This window comes from Erpetoichthys calabaricus, chromosome 6, assembly GCF_900747795.2.
Source record: "Erpetoichthys calabaricus chromosome 6, fErpCal1.3, whole genome shotgun sequence".
Taxonomy (NCBI): domain Eukaryota; kingdom Metazoa; phylum Chordata; class Cladistia; order Polypteriformes; family Polypteridae; genus Erpetoichthys; species Erpetoichthys calabaricus.
In genome coordinates, this window is record NC_041399.2 from 80517294 (window position 1) to 80542050 (window position 24757).

The window sequence follows — 24757 nt, forward strand, 5'->3', positions numbered from 1 at the left end:
TAACTGAATACTATCAATAAAGTGAAGTATTAAAGCACACTACCAACTACACTGCTTTCTCAAATGTATGGACGGAGTACATATTACTACTTGCTTATTTTTGGATATTGTCTTGTTTACCATTAAAATAATGCATTTGTATTACATATATAAACAGTCTAAGGAGATTTCATGCTTATTTTCAGGTTTCTGTTAATGAAACTGGAGTTTATACAAAGAACACAGAACTGGTGAAGGCTGGATGCTTCATATATAATTATACAGTACATTTTCTTGCAATGCTAAACAAAATGTATAAGGGATCAGCAGCTCTAATATTGTGCTACTAATATTTAGTGAGGCATTCTTTTTAAATCTCATTTTTAAAAAACTACATATTTATTCAAACTAACAAATTCAAAATAACAAAACTTGGCCACTGCATTTTAAAGACAATAAAAATAGAGGTCGGCTTTCTGATTTGCTATTTTATTTTTTTTTAATAAAACAAGTTGTGCTAAAGCATCTTTTATTGTTACTTTTTTATTTCAGTCAATTTCTGAAAGCAAAAGTACATCAGCATCCTGAGGACAGTTTTATAATGGACGTGCATGAAGGCTTATTAAATGCACCAAGTACCTTAGTTGTTTTTTTTTATTTTTTTTGTTTTGTTTTTTTTTTTTTTAATTAATAACAAGTGTCAAACTTTTTGTATTCCAACTTTAGCATCTTAAAGACAGACAGGTCAAAAACCTTGCAGCTGTGTTTTCATGTTATGAAATTATTAACATCCACTTTAAAGAAAGTAAATATTTTATTTCAAGTATTGCATTTTTTAAGAAATAGCCTAGTTTCTGAAATAATGCAGTCATTTTACAAAGTAACTTTAATCTATGAACTTCCCATACATCTTAAATAATAAGCATTATACTGAGACTTCTGTTTCACAAATAATTAACTTGCAATTTAATTTTTTGACTCGGACACAGTACAAACACAGCTTACCACGCTTGTGATTCAATAATACCTAACATTTACTTACTTACTGCATTTTACTTACTGTTAACACATTAGGTGATTTTAATCTCTGAAGAGTTAAACAGAAATTGAGTAGGATTAGAAAGTTCACAAGAGACATTCAAAATTGTGACATTTTCCAGAGAGACAGAACTAACGGATTTATTGATTAAAATGCATAACTCACATCATAGAAAATTACAAAAATAGATCTCATCTTAACTATACATAGCATACAACCTGTAATTACACTGTGTACAATCTCCATAAAGAAGACAGTGAGCAACTTGGATTGTTACATAATGGAATTCATCTCTGTATGAAATTGTTCAGTATTTAACAAAACATAAATTAAAAAATATATTGTTGAAAAGTAGCAAACTTAACGAAGGTTCATCGATAATGCCCTATAATGTAAACAAAATCTACCTGTATAGGACCTCTAAATAATAAAATAGTATAAAACATCAACTTTTCACAATGCTTCTTCAACATATTTTATCTTTCACTATACTATTATTCCTTTAGTGATTTTCAAACAACTTATGCTTATAATAATACTTTAACATTATTATAACAATGACATTTCAAGGATACACTTAACTGACGAACACAAGGCTTCAGAAAAAAGATATAAAAAAATTTAAAAAACATAAAAATGAAAAATGAAGTGGTCTTTTGAACTGAAACACTACATACAATATTAACAACATTTAAATATTTATGTGTGCATAAAAATATTTAATATAAACAAAGTATTCTCTCTTAATACTTAATTTTCCTCATTCTTGTCATCTCAGCATCTCTCATCTTTTTTGAAGGAGGTGGAAGCTGACCTTCACTGTGGAGGAAAATATGAAATTTATATATATCAATGTGAATGTGCAAAATTAACAATCATAAGAAAAACAATGGCTTATCCAAATCTGAAATGTGACAAGCATGAAGACATCCTTAAAAGCACAACCTGGATATTAAAAATAATTATTTACTCCACATTTTTCAGTTAAATCTTTGGTCATTCAATATAGAAAGTTAACAATTTATAATTAGTATTCTGTAAATCACTTGGTAATGTGTGAACTACCCAGTTATTTATTAAATATTGCATTATTTTAAAGGTGTAAGAATAAATACACCTCTGTTATTTCCTATTGTAATGTTATGTAGCAGCATGTTATGTCTTTTCTAGAGTAGAGACTATGCAGAATAGCCCTTCTAGATTCAAGTGCACATAGACAATCTGTGCACAATTCCCAACCAAAAACCAAAACACTGCAGTAAGTTAAAAACAGAAACAAAACAACTTGAAGGATCAAAAACTACTTATTTCTACAGAACAGCACAAACATGTAATAGCACCAAAAGTGTCCCCACATGGAGAATTTTATCATTCACTATTCAACTACTGACAATGCCAAAAAGAATGCTCAGTGGCCAGCCAAGCTAGGCAGAGCCTAATCCCTGCAACTCTGGGTGCAATACAAGAAGAACCTGACCCTGACCCTGCCTTTTTGCAGGACACATTCATGCTTTGAAAGTTACAGTCTTTTTATTTTAATAATTATGAAACAATTTAATGTGAAAAGAAACAACTTCATTAAAAATCTTAATGCATTTTTGGTACATTATAACTACTAAGCATTCAAAGTTATGTTAGACAGAATGATTATATCATAGCATTTAAAGCAATTCACATTTTCTGAAATTACTGTAGTATAGCTAGGAAAATTAAAAAATTCTGATGAGAATATATCATTCAATCCAACACGGCTTATAAATTCCTTTCCACATACATTTTTCAAAATACTTGGCAATCCCTGATGCTTGCCAATAGAGTAGTCAATAAGTCAGCACCTGAGTATATGGAGACACTGGTGAAGCCCTATACTCATTCTCACACACTCAGGTCTGCTAGTGAACAGCATCTGCCTGGTATCAAGTCTTAATCTTTTCCTGTGTAGTTCCTAGCTACGAGCTACCCACCTCCATCCGTACTGCTGACTCCCTCATTGTATTCAAGAAGCAACTGAAAAACCAGCTGTTCTGTAACTATCTGATTGGAGAAAAAAAACTTTGCTCTGTGATATTTTATATTGTTGGTTAATTTGTTGTTAGAATAAGTTTAATTGATTTATCAACTGTAACCTTTATTGTAAATTTATTAGTTATTACATTTTTTCACTTGTGCCAATCAACTTTTGTTACCTGTCCTACTACACTTGCTGAACAAAGAGGCCCTAGCCTAGTGTTTCTCGATTACGTTTACCTCTTTTTGTAAGTCGCTTTGGATAAAAGCATCTATCAAGAAAATAAATGTAAATGTGAAACTTAATCTTACCCTTTAGCAGTTTTTTTTCATGCCTCATGTTTTAATAGACATACAGTTAGGTCCATAAATATTTGGACAGAGACAACTTTTTTCTAATTTTGGTTCTGTACATTACCACAATGAATTTTAAATGAAACAACTCAGATGCAGTTGAAGTGCAGACTTTCAGCTTTAATTCAGTAGGATGAACAAAACGATTGCATAAAAATGTGAGGCAACTAAAGCATTTTTTAATACAACCCCTTCACTTCAGGGGCTAAAAAGTAATTGGACAATTGACTCAAAGGCTATTTCATGGGCAGGTGTGGGCAAGTCCGTCGTTATGTCATTATCAATTAAGCAGATAAAAGGTCTGGAGTTGATTTGAGGTGTGGTGCTTGCATGTGGAAGATTTTGCTGTGAACAGACAACATGCGGTCAAAGGAGCTCTCAATGCAGGTGAAAGAAGCCATCCTTAAGCTACGAAAACAGAAAAAACCCATCCGAGAAATTGCTATAATATCACAAGTGGCAAAATCTACAGTTTGGTACATGCCGAGAAAGAAAGCAAGCAATGGTGAACTCAGCAACGCAAAAAGACCTGGACGTCCACGGAAATCAACAGTGTTGGATGATCGCAGAATCATTTCCATGATGAAGAGAAACCCCTTCACAACAGCCAACCAAGTGAACAACACTCTCCAGGGGGTAGGCGTATCGATATCCAAGTCTACCATAAAGAGAAGACTGCATGAATGTAAATACAGAGGGTGCACTGCAAGGTGCAAGCCACTCATAAGCCTCAAGAATAGAAAGGCTAGATTGGACTTTGCTAAAGAACATCTAAAAAAGCCAGCACAGTTCTGGAAAAACATTCTTTTGACAGATGAAACCAAGATCAACCTCTACCAGAATGATGGCAAGAAAAAAGTATGGAGAAGGTGAGAAACAGCTCATTATCCAAAGCATACCACATCATCTGTAAAACATGGTGGAGGCAGTGTGATGGCATGGGCGTGCATGGCTGCCAGTGGCACTGGGACACTAGTGTTTATTGATGATGTGACACAGGACAGAAGCAGCCGAATGAATTCTGAGGTGTTCAGAGACATACTGTTCACTCAAATCCAGCTAAATGCAGTCAAACTGATGGTCCATCTGTATCATGAAATGCCGCCCAATGACCCAAAACATACAGCCAAAGCAACCCAGGAGTTTATTAAAGCAAAGAAATGGAAAATTCTTGAATGGCCAAGTCAGTCATCTGATCTTAACCCAATTGAGCATGCATTTCACTTGTTGAAGACTAAACTTCAGACAGAAAGGCCCACAAACAAACAGCAACTGAAAGCCGCTGCAGTAAAGGCCTGGCAGAGCATTAAAAAGGAGGAAACCCAGCATCTGGTGATGTCCATGAGTTCAAGACTTCAGGCTGTCGTTGCAAGCAAAGGGTTTTTAACCAAGTATTAGAAATGAACATTTTATTTCCAGTTATTTATTTTGTCCAATTACTTTTGAGCCCCTGAAATGAAGGGATTGTGTTAAAAAATGCTTTAGTTGCCTCACATTTTTATGCAATCGTTTTGTTCACCCCACCGAATTAAAGCTGAAAGTTTGCACTTCAACTGCATCAGAGTTGTTTCATTTAAAATTCATTGTGGTAATGTACAGAACCAAAATTAGAAAAAAAGTTGTCTCTGTCCAAATATTTATGGACCTAACTGTAATCTAATTTGATGAGTTTGTGCATGCAGGATGGTTCCAGTTCTGTTCTAATATGAAAACGAATTGAAAGAAGGCCTGTATAACCTATTGACTCTATTAATTAGGCTAACTGGCATATTTTTTCTGTAACAGGACATCTGGTAGTTCCCAGTCTTGAGGAAATTTTCCCACATGAAGTGATTTATTAAAAATGCAAATTAAGGGTTTATACATACATAATGACATATTCTTTGAGGAATGGTATCCAGTCCTAGTGATTTATTGAATTTCATATTTTTAATCCACAACACTTCATATACTCTAATCTCTGAATCACATAATGCTTTATTAATACTCCCTTATAGCTCACTGGAAGGCTTTTGACTTTTTCATTGGTGAAATTGTGATAAAAATATGGCATGAGAGCAATTGTGTTTTATTAATGTCTATTTTATTTTTTAATATTCTTAATATAATTCAACTTGTCCTTTGACATTCTCCCTTTTCTAAACATGTGGGTACACCCTTTGCATTTATCTGTTAATTGCTTTTTGATGTTTTTAGTTCTCTTTTTACTTATGCTCTTATGTGTCCATAAGCCAGATGTTACTCAGCTGCTTTTTCTTTTACAATTTCTTTATTAACTCCTTGCAAATCCACTAAAGAGAAGTTCAAATGCTTCATACATTGTAGCTAATACACCTTTCAACCTATCCCTCTACTGATCAGCTGTCCTAGTTTGTCTTTTTTAAACCATTTTATTCTAATCCTAATGTTGCTGTTACCTCCACCTCAAATTACATAATGATTATTACAAAATATTAAATCTACAGAGACTTACTACTCTTGCTGATGTTTTCACATACTGGGTTATCAATCATTTAAGAACAGCTGACTCATAATCAAGAGGTTGCGGGTTTGATTCTGGCCGCTTCCCAGAATTACCATTTTGAGTAGTGAGCTGCTCTTATTATTACTATTATACAATAAACACATACATTTGATTTGAGTCTGTAACAGCCGGTATAAATGTATGATACTTGTAAATGCTAGCTTTTTTTCATGCAGTTCTTATCGCTGCACCACCAAAGCGGTCATGTCAGCGTCGTACCCTAACCCGATTTCTTTTTCTTCAGTTATATTCTTGAATAAAAGGCACTTGTTTTGTTATACGTGTATCTTTTGTGAACTTGGACTTCAGTCTTCACAAATTATACACTTCATGTCAAGATATTGTTATTAGTACTATAACATGAACAAAGTTTGTTTTAGATATGTGTTCAACATTTCTTGCATTTCCTGTCATCCTACACTTACATAGATCGTTTTAGACACAGAACACACATGGAATACATGTATTCCAAATAATATTCTATTTACCCTTTACAACTCTAGGCACCTCACACCCAGATAAATAAGATTTGACCTGGGAGAACCTTTTGCCTGAGTTTAGCTGCGGCGGCTAGTGGGGAGGAGATGGGACTGCAGGCTGCTTGTGCTGATCGACACATTTGCAAAACAAAAGACACTAATGGAGAGGTGTGAAGGAATTTAAGGTGGCCTGGGATTACAAGTTTTTTTGTAGGCTAACCCTACCATGAAGGTCATATTTGTTCAGGTGTTGCTGCACAGAAGAACAATGCACCACCACTCCAGAGTCTGCTAAATCTCCCTGAATGTTTTTTTTTTTTTTGCTTTCAAACAGGGTTTTTAGTTACTTTTCTAGCAAATCAACAAGCAGTTCTTTCAGAAAGTTTTCTTGGTCTTCCAACTTCACCTCCACTGTGCTTGTTTACTGACATTTCTTAAAAACATTACGAACAGAGGAAATAGCTACCTGAAAACACTTTGCTATCTTCTTGTAGCCTTATCCTGCTTTGTGAGCATCAATTATTTTATTTCTTAGAGTGCTAGGCAGCTGCTTAGAGGAACCACTGTCTGCTAATTGGTGGGACAAGGTTTGCAAATTGTATCATCTTGAGTTTCCTAACGATGACTGTGAAAAAGCCATAGCCCTAACGAGTTAACTAAAATCTGTGACTTTGGTAAAATTGATCTGAAACCTCAAATATCTTGGGATGCCCAAATATTTGCATGGTACTCCTTTCTTTTATTCACTGTACAATTGTAGATAACAAAAACAATACACTAATTTTGCATAAAATGCTGAAAATAAACGTGTTATCTTTAACTTTATGCCTTTTGGTGATCATCTTCTGCTGACTTAACTATTCACAGTAATGGACATTTTAAGCAAGGGTGCCCAAATTTTTGCATGCCACTGCACACTGCTATACTGTTTCATCAGTGGTTTCATGAACACCATTTGGGATTTATGAAGTCCCAAATTTGCTTCCATTGTAAAGGTTCATTCCACTGGCTTAAACCCAGAACCAACTTTATTTCCTTCCACTCTATCAAAATTGCTTCTTGGTCTGTGAAGTACTTGATATTTGCTTTTAAGTGTCAATCAAGTGCTGTGTACAGTCAACAAAGTAGTTCCCCTGTGTCATTTTTTGTTAAATTTCAGGTCAACTTGCACTTCTGACTTGGCTGGGAATATGAACTTGGCTTGTCCTTTTACTGCAGCGCATGAATGAAGTGTTGCATCTTATGGCTTTCTGTACATTCAAACCTTTAAGTAGACTGCACAGGAAATAAATGTCTTTCCTTTCCCTTTACATTTGTTATTTTAATAGGAGCAAAACTGTGATTTTGAGAGCCTTTTCACTATTAGTTTCACTTTTTCAGCCGCCTCCAAAAATGATTTAGGCTTAACTTTTGACAGCATTCTCATTGGCTGCCCTGCTGTTACACATCACTGAAAATAGTGAACAGCAGTTTAATAACAATAATTAAAAACTATTAAAGGCTCAATTTAGTTTATTTTAATACTCAATTACTCACTTTCGTCCACGGTGCTAAAATGGTATCCTGTGCTATAAAGACAAAAATTTAAGCTAGTTCAGTCCACATGCACATATACCCAGAACTAGCTGAATAAATTCCAAGCCAGCAGTTGAGCAAACCTGGTCATTTCCATCTTACGGTTGAGCCAACAGTCAATGATACCGTCAATCTGCGATTGGCTTGACAAATTGTTGATGTAAATAAACAACAGCTGATTCCAAACGTTTTTTCTAGAAATTTCCTCAAAAGGTCAAACTGCATCTGTGACTTTTATTTATTCTTGCACACCTCATAAGAAAGCTATGGCACTCATATTTGCAGCATGAAGTGTGTGAGATTGCTGTGCTTAGCCCTTTTAGCAAGAAGGCTCCCTGTGACTTCCGCCAAGAAACAGTAGGTGAAAAACTGCAGTGATGTATAGCTGTGAGGCCTTGCAGTTGGATATTAACTTCAGCAGGTGTGTAGTTGGGGGAAGGCAGCCTGTTCACTGTGTCACCCACAAAATTTGAATAGAAAGAGTGCAGGCATATTAATTTGTAGCATAATCGCAGACTCCCATATGCCCATGGTTTCTCTCTCTCATTGCACTTTTCAGGTAGCTCACGAATCTTAAAATGATCACTCACTGTGACCGTACAAATTGGAATTCTTTTGTGACTTTAGTTGGGGGTGACTAATCTGAAAATTGTCAGCGATGTTACTTACAGTATCTTGCATTCACCAACTGTTTTCCTTAACTGAAAATAAGACAACTTTGACCTTAATTTCCAATTTTCCCAGGAGTTACTGCCATGAAGCCTATTGTTACGTTGGCACTTATAAGGATTAAAAGGATAGATTAAAGATAGCTTGCTCTCTTTCTCTCCTAGTCCCCCCTCCCCCCATTTTGCCTCCCCATGTGAGGCTGGAGCCCACATCCCAAAGTCCCAGTCCTCTAACATACCTAGAGACAGAGCACGTCCAAAACAAAACAAGACCCCCAGCAGCAGTGTATGAGGAATAAAACGGAGATATATATTGCCAATATAGTCCAGTTACTATAAGCATATAATATAATCTTCAGCAATCTTTAGATAGTAAAATAGCAAATCCGGGGAATGATGTTAAAAAGTGGCCCTGGAGAAGCACAGTAAACCCTAATACAAAAATAACAATAAACCAAGGGTATTATGTTAAACAGTCCCCTTTAGAAGAGTAAAAAAAAAAAAATTATTTCTTCCACACATACATACATATACGCATATAATTGTAATTAAAGCATAAACAAAACATGGCCGATAAGGAAAAAGGATATATAATTACAGTACCAGTATCACTGCAAGCAGATCAAACAGCCGGCAAGATCTTCTTTGCCATGCCATGACAGGATGCAACTCATGATCGTATTTCAAAAAAGTGTTGGGATCAGTTTTCTTAACTCTTTCTCTGCTTCCTCCGTAGTGGTAAAGATGTAATGCTTGTCTTGAATAAGCACTTTCAGTTTGGCAGGATACAAGAGGCTATATCTGATGTTGGCTTTCTGTAAGTGCTGTTTAATGTGGTAAAAAGCTGCATGTTTAGCAGCTGTTGAGGGTGAGAAATCCTGGATATGCGAATGTGGTTATCTTCAAATGTAATCTCGTTTCTGCCTGAGAAGTGACATTAAAATGTCATTTAAATTGTAATTTTTCGAACCGCACGATAAGACTCCTAGGTTTAGAGGTATTTGATCCCCGTATGTGGTAAGCTGCTGCTATCTTGATGTCTGATTTAAAGTCTTCTCCAATTATTTTGGAGAATAGCTCAGCTACGAATTTCACTGGGTTTAGACTTTCATGATTCTCTGGGAGACCTTCAATTCTAATATTATTCTTTCTGCATCCATCTTCCAGTGCAGCAAGTCTGTCTCAGAGTTTTTTGCATTCGGAATTTGCAGTCGTTGCTTTCCAGTCAGCGGATAGATGCCAGATGTTCGGCTGTTTCAATTCGAGTCGTGAATGTTTGCTTAACATCTTCCAACTGATCACCATGTGCTCTCAGTTTTTTCTCAAACTTAAGACACATTTTCCTGAATTTTTTCTAGCATACCTTTAAAGACTGCCTCAAAGCGATTACTTAAACATACCTTCAGGTCTTTAATATCCTGGCGCAACTTCTCATTTTTCTTGAGCATATCATTTATTTCTTTCTTTATATCTTTCTTCAGCTCCTTTATGCCTTGAGTGGTGGTCAATGCACTGATCACTACCTTCAGTTCGGACAGATCATTTCGGCCTTCGTGCTCCGCAGGTGGAATGACAAGCCCGGTTAGAGCTGATACTCCCGGCTCACGAGGAATATATGAGCTACCGTGACCTGCATCACTTGCACATTTGCTCCCACTTTCGCTCTCAACTGGAGACGATGCAGTGGCCCGGGGTCCCAGGAGATCCATGCTTTCACCTGTCTGTTCCAGGTCAGTCTCTGTAAGGCTGTACCTTGAGGTTGGACTTGGACTTGATGCCTGCCTAGGCTTGGGTATAGCTTTGGTTTTCTTTTCCATTTCTTTCTGAGCCTCTTTCTTACCGCTCATATTTATATATGCTTGCATATACTACAACAGAACCTCCTTGAGTTGGGTAAATACAGGATACCTCGGGATGATAAAAATAAGAGAAAAATTAATACCGCTGCTAACTGAGTTCTGCTTCAGACGTCCATCTCCTGTAACGGACGAGACCAACTCAGCATCTGTTTTCCTAACCCACTAATCCGTGGCAGGGTTGAGGGACATGTTGAGCCTATCCTTGCAGTGTTATATTTTACAGTGAGACTCAGGTGCTGGAAAAAGAAAATGGCAGTGTTTCGGTGCTTCTTTGGTTGGGCAATGCTTGAAGTGGTCCAGTACTAATGGCAGTTGAAACTCATGGGGAAAACACAAAATTCTTTATCTTATATTAATATACACACACTCCGACATTCAAAGAGGAGCCTCCCCCCACCATCATGTAAAAATAATAATGAATTGGGTGAAAAAACAAGACGCTGACTAAACAGAGTACTGCGAGTAATTTGGTTTCACTTCAAACACTGTTTGAAGGCAAATAGGAATGTAATTGTACTGTGTATGAGATAATAAATAAAAAATAAAGTCATTACACTGGATATCAAAGTAATGTCTAAAATTTTTAACAAGCCAGTGCTATTGTACACTGTACATTGCAAGCTTATAATACAAATTGACACTCAGCCTTATGTACTTTTTGCGGCATGTTATTTGCACACATGAAAAAAAAAGCAAAATAGGAGCTATAGCCAAAACATGTTTTTTTTTTTCTTTCTATAACACATCCTGAATTGCTTTTTTCTCCAGAAGACAGTAGAAAGAGAATAACTGAGTGTGCAAAAAGTTATCAGAATCTTCTAGTTTCCTGTTGGTAGACATTTGTTCAAACCCATTTTATGAAGAGGCAGATGTAATTTTGGAGATTGGGCCAATTACGGCATTGTGATTTGTAACAATTTTAAATTAATTTGGAACAAATCACTTTTGAATCATTGTTATAACAGTACCAAATACTGTACAGTTATGTGTACTGAGTGGCAGCAATCTGTATAACAATAATTGTGCACCATTCCTCACAAAACCAGATGCTTTCTATGGTACACGGGTAGACCAGCTAATTATTCATAATGCAGAAGCATCTCTCCCCCTAAGGACTTCCCCATTTAGAAAGGACACAATGTTACAAGGCAGAAATTGTGAATTGTTACCCCTCTAACACAATTATTTTAGGTTCATTCAGTAAAATTTCAGCATAACCAGAATGTAATTTATGGATTTATACTAATACAAAAACATGCAAACTGGGAAAAAGAACACTTTAAGGTAGGATTCCAATTCTAAGAAAAAAAAGCACCCACAGGTGCCCCTAGGACCAAATCTGAAAACCACTGCCACAAAGGATCATGGGATGTGGAAGCCTACTCACATGGCACAAGGCATTAACCAATCCTGAATGGGGTCTCAGGCCATCACAGACAAAAATTACCTTGTAGAGATTTGCAAATATTCACAAATGCTTTCAATTTTACCCTTCAAATAAAAGTTTGACTACATTTGCATGCCTGCATTTCACAACCACTTACTTAGTGTTCAATACCTCAAGTGACGATGAGGACATTTAAACAAAACTTCTACATAACTTCTTTACGTTTGGATCCCTTGACCGGTAATTGTACTTAGAGCTCATTAAAGCACACTTCAGGAAATGCTGATGGCAAAAATGGTCTTATCTAATAAACATATATATGAACAATTTAAACTTATTTACGGGAGAGAATATCATTCTTGCAATTTAATTTGAATCCTAACAGAAAGGATCTATAAAGCAACACACTCTATTTGCCGTTTACATTACTTAAGACAGATAGACAAACAGAGACACTACATTATAAATATTAACATGCAGTTTATTAATAAATTCATGATGCTACTGTTTAGGACATTTATATTTCCATGATGTGGAAGACAACAACAAAGTTTAGAAATGACTATTGCCGTAAGCAGTTGTATGCATAAAAACGATAAAAGAGAAAAAAGGCTATCACAATAAGCCTGATCTGGAGTTATGTTACATCTAGTAATGCAAAACTTCCATCCATCCATTTTCCAACCCGCTGAATCCGAACACAGGGTCACGGGGGTCTGCTGGAGCCAATCCCAGCCAACACAGGGCACAAGGCAGGAAACAATCCTGGGCAGGGTGCCAACCCACCGCAGGACACACACAAACACACCCACACACCAAGCACACACTAAGGCCAATTTAGAATCGCCAATCCACCTAACCTGCATGTCTTTGGAATGTGGGAGGAAACCGGAGCACCCGGAGGAAACCCACGCAGACACGGGGAGAACATGCAACAATGATGGATGGATTAAAAGCCAGAAGTCTGTATAACCATCAGCATCAAGTGACTCCGTGCGAACAATAACTACAAAGAGGACTATTTCATTTATGTTAGGTAGAATGCCCAAAGGGGACTGGGCGGTCTCGTGGCCTGGAACCCCTACAGATTTTATTTTTTTCTCCAGCCTTCTGGAGTTTTTTTTTGTTTTTTTTGTCCACCCTGGCCATCGGACCTTACTCCTTTTTATGTTAACTAAGGTTGTCTTATTTTAATTTCTTATTTGTCTTTTATTCTTCTTTTCTTCATTATGTAAAGCACTTTGAGCTACTTTTTGTATGAAAATGTGCTATATAAATAAATGTTGTTGTTGTTGTTGCAAACTCCACGCAGGGAGGACCCGGGAATCGAACCCAGGTCCCCAGATCTCCCAACTGCGAGGCAGCAGCGCTACCCACTGCGCCACCGTGCCGCCCTAATGCAAAACTTGTAAACTTAAAAGGCTTTTATTTATGCATGAGAACATACAAGTACTTTCCAATATGACTCCATCTAAATGTTTTATTCTAGTATTGCAATATATACATTTTTCTGTGTTTTATATTTGTAATTATTTTAGACCACTCTTCAGAGATCTATTTTCAGGTTGACAGTAAAGAGTCTTTTTCTATTGTCAAAAAAGCCAAATTAAATCCATTATGATTCAATGTTTTTCATCAAAATATGAAAATTTCCAAGGGGTGAATTATTTTTTATAAGAACTATAACTTGAAGTTTGAATGAAACATTTTCTTAACACCCATGGTATACCATAACTTGAATACTGATTCAGCATCAAAAAAGCAAATTTAATCCATTATGATTAAAGTCCATCCATCATTTCCTCCGGGCGCTCCGGTTTCCTCCCACAGTCCAAAGACATGCAGGTTAGGTGGATTGGTGATTCTAAATTGGCCCTAGTGTGTGCTTGGTGTGTGGGTGTGTCTGTGTGTGTCCTGCGGTGGGTTGGCACCCTGCCCAGGATTGTTTCCTGCCTTGTGCCCTGTGTTGGCTGGGATTGGCTCCAGCAGACCCCCGTGACCCTGTGTTCAGATTCAGCGGGTTGGAAAATGGATGGATGGATGGATGATTAAAGTTATATGACCATAAAATGTAAAAACCTCCAAGGGCCACGGCAAGTAAAATCAATGCAAGTAAAAACAACAGTGGAGTTAAAAATCTTACCAGTTCCTTAGAAAATACATGCACGTTTAAATCATATACAAGTAAAAATGTAAAGAAGTTTTAACACAAAAGAATAATACTATAGTACTGCAAGAAAAACATTAACCCTAAGTTTTTTTTTCTGCAAAGGATGAAAGCGATAAACCTGGAGGAAAAAAGCTAATGTGGAGGGATAAACTATAAAGACATCCAGTCTAGAATTCTCTCAGTAATTCATGAATTTTATACATGTCTTTTAAGAAAAGAAAACAACCACTTACTCAACACTACTCTGCGAGCCATCATGACATGTTCTGTTTTCACCATGCTCTCGTTTTGGTGTCATACCTTGGGCAAAGAAAATAAAAAAAGATAATTGAGCAATTAAAGAAAGATAAAGATAAGCAACGAACAAGTAAGGTCAACGTTTACAATACTTCCAGCAAGAAACTCTTTAACAACTTCACAATTGTAAACTTCTTCATTGGATATTAAACAACAGGATATTAGTACAGTATCTGTAAAAGCCATATGGAATTTTAAGGTTACTGCTGGATGGCATTAACATAAAAAATACTTTTGAGATAACTACACCTAGGAAATAATTTGAGGTAAGTGTCTTCTTTAAAACTTGAATTCCAAATATATTTTCAGTTTTAAACAGGTACAGTGCATTAAATATAACAGTTGCAAATAACACAAACCAAATTATTTTGTTCCAGCTGCAGACAGTGGTTTTGGAAGGATCTTTTTAATTTGGGAGAAACGAAAAGAACACCCATCAACAAGATCAAAATACTAATCAACAACATAATTTTCAACCAATGAGCAAAAATACACTTCTTTCAGCTGCTTCCATTAGGGGTTGTCACAGCAGATCATCTTTTTCCATTTCTTTCCGTCATCTGCATCTTGCTCTGTTATACCCATCACCTGCACATCCTCTCTCACCACATCCATAAACCTTCACTTAGGCCTACCTCTTGCCTGGCAGCTCTATCCTTAGCATCCTTTTCCCAATATACGCAGCATCTCTCCCTTGTACATGTCCAAATCAATGCAATCTCTCCTCTCTGACTTTGTCTCCAAACCATCCAACCTCAGTTGACCCTCTAATGTACTCATTTATAATCCTGTCCATTCATGTATGTAGCAGATTATTTAAAAAGGATAACCTGAAACAGAGTTGGCTAAAAGTGAAAAAGGTACCCAGACAACTTATGTAGCATTAAGATAGAGTTATCCATCCATCCATTATCCAACTCGCTATATCCTAACTACAGAACACGAGGGTCTGCTGGAGCCAATCCAAGCCAAAACAGGGCACAAGGCAGGACACAAACCCCGGGCAGGGCGCCAGCCCACCGCAGGGTGCGCACACACACACACACTAGGGACAATTTAGAATCGCCAATGCACCTAACCTACATGTCTTTGGACTGTGGGAGGAAACCAGAGCACCCGGAGGAAACCCACGCAGACACGGGGGGAACATGCAAACTACACGCAGGGGGGACCCGCTACCCACTGCGCCACTGTGCTGCCCTAAGGTAGAGTTACTAGAAATTATATAAACTTACTTAAGAATATCATTAATCCAACCACTGATCCAGTGACTACATCCAATTTCCAGTCCTTGGGAATGCATGGATTAGGTTTTTATTCATGCACCATCAAGCAAAAGACACAGTCATATTATTTATTTATATACAGTGGGGCAAAAAAGTATTTAGTCAGCCACCAATTGTGCAAGTTCTCCCAATTAAAAAGATGAGAGAGGCCTGTAATTTTCACCATAGGTATACCTCAACTATGAGAGACAAAATGAGAAAAAAAAATCCAGAAAATCACATTGTCTGATTTTTGAAGAATTTATTTGCAAATTATGGTGGAAAAAAAGTATTTGGTCAATAACAAAAGTTCATCTCAATACTTTGTTATATACCCTTTGTTGGCAATGACAGAGGTCAAATGTTTTCTGTAAGTCTTCACAAGGTTTTCACACACTGTTGCTGGTATTTTGGCCCATTCCTCCATGCAGATCTCCTCTAGAGCAGTGATGTTTTGGGGCTGTCGCTGGGCAACACGGACTTTCAACTCCCTCCAAAGATTTTCTATGGGGTTGAGATCTGGAGACTGGCTAGGCCACTCCAGGACCTTGAAATGCTTCTTTCGAAGCCACTCCTTTGTTACCCGGGAGGTGTGTTTGGGATCATTGTCATGCTGAAAGACCCAGCCACGTTTCATCTTCAATGCCCTTGCTGATGGAAGGAGGTTTTCACTCAAAATCTGACGATACATGGCCCCATTCCTTCTTTCCTTCCTTTACACGGATCAGTCGTCCTGGTCCCTTTGCAGAAAAACAGCCCAAAGCATGATGTTTCCACCCTCATGGTTTACAGTAGGTATGGTGTTCTTTGGATGCAACTCAGCATTCTTTCTCCTCCAAACACGATGAGTAGAGTTTTTTTCATCTGACCATATGACATTCTCCCAATCCTCTTCTGGATCATCCAAATGCTCTCTAGCAAACTTTTTTTGGGCCTGCACATGTACTGGCTTAAGCAGGGGGGACACGTCTGGCACTGCAGGATTTGAGTCCCTGGCAACGTAGTGTGTTACTGATGGTAGCCTTTTTACTTTGGTCCCAGCTCTCTGCAGGTCATTCACTATTTTTGCTCACCGTTCTTGTGATCATTTTGACCCCATGGGGTGAGATCTTGCGTGGAGCCCCAGATCGAGGGAGATTATCAGTGGTCTTGTATGTCTTCCATTTTCTAATAATTGCTCCCACAGTTGATTTCTTCACACCAAGCTGCTTACCTATTGCAGATTCAGTCTTCCCAGCCTGGTGCAGGTCTACAATTTTGTTTCTGGTGTCCTTTGACAGCTCTTTGGTCTTGGCCATAGTGGAGTTAGGAGTGTGACTGTTTGAGGTTGTGGACAGGTGTCTTTTATATTTATAACGAGTTCAAACAGGTGCCATTAATACAGGTAACGAGTGGAGGACAGAGGAGCCTCTTACAGAAGAAGTTACAGGTCTGTGAGAGGCAGAAATCTTGCTTGTTTGTAGGTGACCAAATACTTATTTTCCACCATAACTTGCAAATAAATTCTTTAAAAATCAGACAATGTTGATTTTCTGGATTGTTTTTTCTCATTTTGTCTCTCATAGTTGAGGTATACCTATGATGAAAATCAGGCCTCTCTCATCTTTTTAAGTGGGAGAACTTGCACAATTGGTGGCTGACTAAATACTTTTTTGCCCCACTGTGTATATATATTACATATATACACACATACACATGGATGCATTTCAGACTCACTCATACAGAGCCATGTGTAGCAAGATTATTTTGTGCTAATATAATCTGTGAAATTTATTTCAAAGTCATGCAATTCAGCTGAGACAGAGAGAGAGAGAGAGGGGAGAGAGAAATTTCCAGAGAGACGGACAAATGACAACTGGAAGGCATGACCTATCTTATAAACCACAGTCTGTGATAAATGCAAGAGATTGCGATTTGGGGAATTTGGAGGCCAAGTCAACACCTTGAACTCATTGTCATGTTCCTCAAACCAATCCTATATAATTTTTGTAGGGAATATCGTTGTCATGAAGAGGTACACGTGGCCTGCAGCAATATTTAGGTAGGTGATATGTGTCAAAATAACATCCACATAATGTAAAGAACTCAATGCTTCTTAGCAGAACATCTTCCTGAGCATCACACTACCTCCACTGGCTTGCATTCTTCCTATAGTGCATCCTGCTGCCATCTCTTCCTCAAGTGAATAATGTGCACACACGACCGTCTACAAGATCTAAAAGAAAACATGACTCATCAGACCAGGTCACCTTCTTTTATTGCTCCATGGAATTGTACTGACCCTTACAGGCTCATTGTAGGCACTTTTGGCGAAAGACAGGGGATCAGTAAGGGCACTCTGACCAGTCTCCAGTTGCATAGCCATATATGCAGCAACAGGCAATGCTCTTTGTGCTCTAATACCTTTCTGTCAAAGCCAGCATTAAATTTTCTAGCAATTTTTGCTACAGTATTTGTATTGTGGGATTGGACTAGATGGGCTGGCCTTCAGTCCTCTCAAATATCAATGAGCCTTTGGTGCCCATGACAACGTTGCAAATCAATTGGTTGTCCTTTCTTGGATAACTTCTGGTAGGTGCTAACCACTGCATACTGGGAACACCCCATAAGATCTAACATTTTGGAGACTCATTTCTCTAACCATCACAGTTTTGCTTTTGTCAAAGCTGCTCAGATCCTTATACCTGCCCACTTTTCCTGCTTCCAACACATCTCATTCAAGAACTGATAGTTCACTTACTGCCAAATATATCCCATTACTTGACAATTGCCATAATCAATGCTATTCACTTCACCTGTCAGTGGTTTCAATGTTGTAGATGACTAATGTATAAGCTGAATATTAATCACTGAAAACAGAATTTCGGCATCTTGGAATTAATTTTCCTTTTGTTTTCATTAGTACTGATGCCACCCTGACTGCCAGTAGTAAATGAAATAAAAAAAGGCTAAAATTACATAACATTCTTAAACCTGCTTAACACAAGTCAGTTTATTCCAGCAGCATCAAGCACAAGGCAAGAGGAAACCCTGAGGGGGGAGCCAGACAACTGCAGTCCACACTTATACACTCTTGCCCTCCATCCCAACCAGTTACTCGTTTATAATGGAAGAAATTCAACAATGTTAGACAGGATAAAGTATAGCAATGTAGAGTGTTTAATGTGCTGTTCTGGGCTGGGCTACGAGAAACCACTTCTCAATAATTTTAAAAAGAATTAACTGACCAGGGTAACGACCATGCTTAAACCAGTGCTGATGTTAATCACATTTAATAAATAGTATGATTAAATGCTGTCTGACTGTCAAAAATATAGTTCTTACACTAATTTTATTAACCATGTATATTTTACCCCCCTTTCATTATAGTCCTGCATGTGAGCCTAGATCAGCAGCAAAGTATAAATCCAAGACATATGCTAACAAGTACAGTGCATCTGGAAAGTATTCAGAGCGCATCACTTTTTCCACATTTTGTTATGCTACAGCCTTATTGCAAAATGGATTAAATTCATTTTTTTCCTCAGCATTCTACACACAACACCCCATAATGACAACGTGAAAAAAGTTTACTTGAGGTTTTTATAAATTTTTAAAAAATAAAAAAACTGAGAAATCACATGTACATAAGTATTCACAGCCTTTGCTCAATACTTTGTCGATGCACCGTTGGCAGCAATTACAGCCTCAAGTCTTTTTGAATATGATGTCACAAGCTTGGCACACCTATCCTTGGCCAGTTTCGCCCATTCCTCTTTGCAGCACCTCTCAAGCTCCATCAGGTTGGATGGGAAGCGCCGGTGCACAGCCATTTTAAGATCTCTTCAGAGATGTTCAATCGGATTCAAGTCTGGGCTCTGGCTGGGCCACTCAAGGACATTCACAGAGTTGTCCTGAAGCCACTCCTTTGATATCTTGGCTGTGCGCTTAGGGTCATTGTCCTGCTGAAAGATGAACCGTCGCCCCAGTCTGAGGTCAAGAGTGCTCTGGAGCAGGTTTTCATCCAGGATGTCTCTGTACATTGCTGCAGTCATCTTTCCCTTTATCCTGACTAGTCTCCCAGTTCCTGCCGCTGAAAAACATCCTCACAGCATGATGCTGCCACCACCATGCTTCACTGTAGGGATGGTATTGGCCTGGTGATGAGCGGTGCCTGGTTTCCTCCAAATGTGACGCCTGGCATTCACACCAAAGAGTTCAATCTTTGTCTCATCAGACCAGAGAATTTTCTTTCTCATGGTCTGAGAGTCCTTCAGGTGCCTTTTGGCAAACTCCAGGCGGGCTGCCATGTGCCTTTTACTAAGGAGTGGCTTCCGTCTGGCCACTCTACCATACAGGCCTGATTGGTGGATTGCTGCAGAGATGGTTGTCCTTCTGGAAGGTTCTCCTCTCTCCACAGAGGACCTCTGGAGCTCTGACAGAGTAACCATCGGTTTCTTGGTCACCTCCCTGACTAAGGCCCTTCTCCCCCGATCGCTCAGTTTAGATGGCCGGCCAGCTCTAGGAAAAGTCCTGGTGGTTTCGAACTTCTTCCACTTATGGATGATGGAGGCCACTGTGCTCATTGGGACTTTCAAAGCAGCAGAAATTTTTCTGTAACCTTCCCCAGATTTGTGCCTCGAGACAATCCTGTCTTGGAGGTCTACAGACAATTCCTTTGACTTCATGCTTGGTTTGTGCTCTGACATGAACTGTCAACTGTGGGACCTTATATAGACAGGTGTGTGCCTTTCCAAATCATGTCCAATCAACTGAATTTACCACAGGTGGACTCCAGTTAAGTTGCAGAAACATCTCAAGGATGATCAGGGGAAACAGGATGCACCTGAGCTCAATTTTCAGCTTCATGGCAAAGGCTGTGAATACTTATGTACATGCGCTTTCTCAATTTTTTTATTTTTAACAAATTTGCAAAAATCTCAAGTAAACTTTTTTCATGTTGTCATTATGGGGTGTTCTGTGTAGAATTCTTAGGAAAAAAATGAATTTAATCCATTTTGGAATAAGGCTGTAACATAACAAAATGTGGAAAAAGTGATGCGCTGTGAATACTTTCCGGATGCACTGTACATCTGAATTTAAAACTAATTAACAGTGAATGCCCCCATAAAAAATATTTTTATTTCTAAGGGGAAAAAAGACTTCTGTATGGTAAAATTGTGAGAAGATTTTGTAGTTAGCAGGAGATAGTAATGGGTGGAAAGACTGCTAAAGGTGACGTAAATACTACAAAGAAAACAGATTTGATTTTTAACTCAATACTCCATCTTGTGGAGAAAGAAGATACCACACCTCAAGCTAAGTGAAGAAAAATCGTGGTGACAACGGACTTCCAGCTTCAGCCCACACCTGCAAGTTATCAAATACCCTGTACTGTATATATTAATTCTCTAACCTTTGCTATTGTAAATAAACTGCATTGCTCTCTTCCTTGAATCAAGGACACCCACAAAAACAAAAAAAACTCCAGACACTTAAAAATCAGAAAACCTAAGATGTCAAGTAAGAAATAAACATTATAAAGACCTTGCCAAATTACACACTATAAATCTAGTATTTTTAAAGTCAGTTTTAGGTATGTTAGCATATAATACTCAAAGTACCTATTGCGATAGCCATATCTGTCTATTTTTTTATTTGTTAGTTTGTCTGCATAAACATCTTGGCCCCACCATAGTCCAATTTTGTTGATATGTGGCATGCTTACTCTTCAAAGGAATTTGTCAAGACAGTTCAATTTCTGTTCAGATATCTTAAATAGATCACGCTGTACAAAGTTTTGAAATTTGAAAATCTCCCAATGAAAAGTTTTGGCAAAATTGCAAACTCATCTATCTTAAAATGGAGAAATGTTCTGTGTGACTTCAGCTATGAATTACTTTATTACTGTTACTGTTTCAAATTACCTTGAGAGTGGTCGCTTGAACTTGTATATTTTCTTGTTTTATGCATCTGACAAATGCCCAATGCAAGTGAATCAGATCCAGGGGACAGTGCACACATGCAAGTAGTTCACTTAAGCACCCTTCTCTTGCAGATTTAGGTAAGCTAATCATAGGAAGTACAAAAAAAAGTCACTTTTCTGGAAACACGTGTTGAGTGGAAAGGAATTATATAAGTATATACAAAACCGAATTCATTGAACTAATATTATCTACAGATTGTTAATGTAAAGAACAGATGATATTAACCTGCAGCTAAACGGTGTCTAAACTAATTAATTAAAAGTGCAGATGTCCTAACTGATAAAAGCACAGGGTGAGTTTGGCCTGCGAGCAGAATATTGGAGCCACTGAACAAGCAACAAGGACCATGCTGGCCCTTAATAGCAAAGACAGGGCAGGATTTTAGTTTGTGTCAGACCAGCAGTATAAGTAAAACAGACTGAGCATATATTGTTGTTTATATGGACCCAAGGAGTTTCTTTTGCTTCAGTGTAGCTTCAGACTGGAATTAAAATCTTTATTTTAATTGTCACCTTTAATATACCCATTATGCAAACCATGAGGTCTTTTCCAAGTTCTAATTTATTTATAGAACTATAAAAAATTACTGTCTCTTAACTATTATTAAATCAATAGATATGTAGGGAACATTTTTCAGTTTTTCTCTTTTCATTGCAGTACTGATAGTTATTTTATGCTAGTATTGTACAGTTTGTATTTATAGTATTTTTTTGCCAATTATGAGGTACTACATTTAAGCAAATGGAATAATAGTCACAGATCTTCCACCTCTAACACACATCAATAAATGCAATTTTTACATCACTTGAATTTGAATCTATAAACGCTATTGAGCCACCATAACTAGGGAATCCATTCCCGGGAATGACACAGAGCACGGGCATCTCACATGTGAACGGTTTTAGAACAAGCGACACTTATTTTTAATAAAACTACTGCAATATGATGGCACCAATAAAAGACTAACCTTAACTACAAGCAATTCATGCTGTCATACAAGTACATGTATCTAGTTAGTTGCGGTAATAAGAGCGTAAAAAGCACAATGTGTTGAGCGTGCAGTTGTCCAGGTGAGAGCGCACCTTCGTGCAGAGTATGCCAGCCACTGAGAAAGCACGCTCTGCCTCCACTGAAGTAGGCGGCACAGTCATCAGATACTGATACACTTGTTCTAAACAACGGCTGCGCTTGCCATTGCTCTGAAACACCGCCATTTCAGCTTTTACTGATGCATCCAGTTTCTTGTCATCATTCTGAGATGGCAAGTTTCTTGGCACAGATAATGCAGATGCAACAGACTGACGCATTGCAATTTCAAGTTGCTGATCAAAGCTGTCAACAGCACTCTGCCCCGTCCTGACATTCGTGAGCTGCAGAGTGCAGACACCTCCCAGTCCACTGTGCTCAGTCTTAGTGGGAGCTGGAAGACTGACTGCTGCTGGTCTGTTGTCGACTGAATTAACACTAGAATTACCAGAGTCTCCAAAAAAACTCGTAGATCCGGCCACCTTAAAACTGTTCTCACCTCTCTTTTGTCTTCTAAATATGCCGATTAAGAGGAGCAGCGAGCAGCCGGCTATTCCATCCCCCACCGTCGCAGAACGTTCACTAAGTTTTCCCAGCTCATGCCTTGTTTGATTATCTGGGAGTGACTGAACTGCTGGAGTTTTAGAATGGAAATAATAGATCGCTATTTGGAATACATGCATTTCATGCGTGTTCCGTTTCTACAGTAATCTGTGTAAACACATTGCTAAAACAGAAACTTTTTCATATTTTAGTAATAAATGTTACAAAATGTAGGCATAAACTATAGAATCTGTGAAGCCTGAAGTCCAAACATCAAATAAACACTTTCACAAAAGGTTCAAAGGTGATACAACAGCTTCCGTGGCTTAACGCTATGGTTTGCTGACTTGGGGCACAGCAGCCCTGTCGTGCTACAGAGACGTGAGTTCGATTCCCAGCATTGAAGAAAGTTTTTTTTTTTTTCCTCAAACGGACATTGAATTTATAAATTGGTATGCACTGTAAATCGTTAACTTTAAAATGTCAATCGCGGTTATTTCTGTTGATTAATTCATGCTTTTTTACTTAGAGTCAGAACAGGAGCTTTTTCAGCTTATTCAGCTTCTGATCTGACTCAAACAGCGCCAGTATAACTTCACACCCGATCTGACGCTTCAAATAATATTGCATTACTTCGACGATGTTTTCTGATTGGTACTATTCGCGTCATAAAATGATTTCTTCAAAACGTCACATATATTTGTCTCTTTCTTTTTTTAAAATGTGCGTTGTAGCACTCAGCAACTGGCCACCTGCATGTTCTTGCGCGCACTGAATAAGACAGAGATATATGCAATCATCAGATTCAAATGTTAACAGTTATATAGCACGGAATGGAAATCAACAGTTCTTAGCATTGCACCACGCAAGCTGTCATATCAACCGCATACTGTAACTTGCTTTCTTTTTTCTTCGGTTATAGTCTTGAATAAAAGTGCACTTGTTTTGTTATACTTTTACATCAACATATGTTCCTGTGTTTGAGCTACATGGGCATACTCAAAAAATACACGTATAATGCCACGAAAAGTGCATGCAGACACTTCAGTTCGCAAGCATTGGTACGACAATGCAGTCACAAGTACACTGCAGAGCTATATTGCGTCTTTATGTGAAAACAGCATCAGATGGGGAGTGTCTGATGATTGCATATAGCGCTGAAGTTACTGCTCTTTACTATGCTTTCCTCTGCATGTCCTGGAGTACAAAAGAAACGGCATACAGCAACACGCGGGGACTGGCAATATTGGGGGAAAAAAACACGCGGTCGTATGTATCGTGATACACTGCAGAACTATAGCGCGTCTTTATGTGAAAACAGCAGTGTCAGGTGGGGGGCGGTAGGGAAGGATCTTGAACGCGACTGAGACAATGAAAAGTGAATTTAAAAAAAAAATAAAGCTAACCTTAACAAATATCATAAATTACACCGGCTGTTACAGACTGAAATCAAATGTATGTTTTTATTCTAAAATAGTGAAAATAAGAACACTTCTCAAAATGGAGTTGTGCAGGATCGAACTCATGACCTTTGGACTCCCAGCCAGCGACTGATACTGTTGCGCCATGGAAGCAGTGATAGCTAATGCGTGTCAGTGTCATACACTAAGGCGACTTTT

The 24757-nt window shown here is 38.0% G+C and overlaps 1 protein-coding gene across 1 annotated transcript in view; it reads right to left on the bottom strand.

The window, feature by feature from the left end:
* Positions 1 to 466: 466 nt before the first annotated feature.
* The window catches only part of smchd1 (structural maintenance of chromosomes flexible hinge domain containing 1), a 509382-nt gene continuing 485091 nt past the window's right edge, over positions 467 to 24757 (bottom strand). Inside the window, 2 exon segments of the mRNA XM_051928888.1 lie at positions 467 to 1837; positions 14275 to 14341. Of these exon segments, the coding sequence (XP_051784848.1) occupies positions 1762 to 1837; positions 14275 to 14341 (143 nt within the window). The 3' untranslated portion in view covers positions 467 to 1761.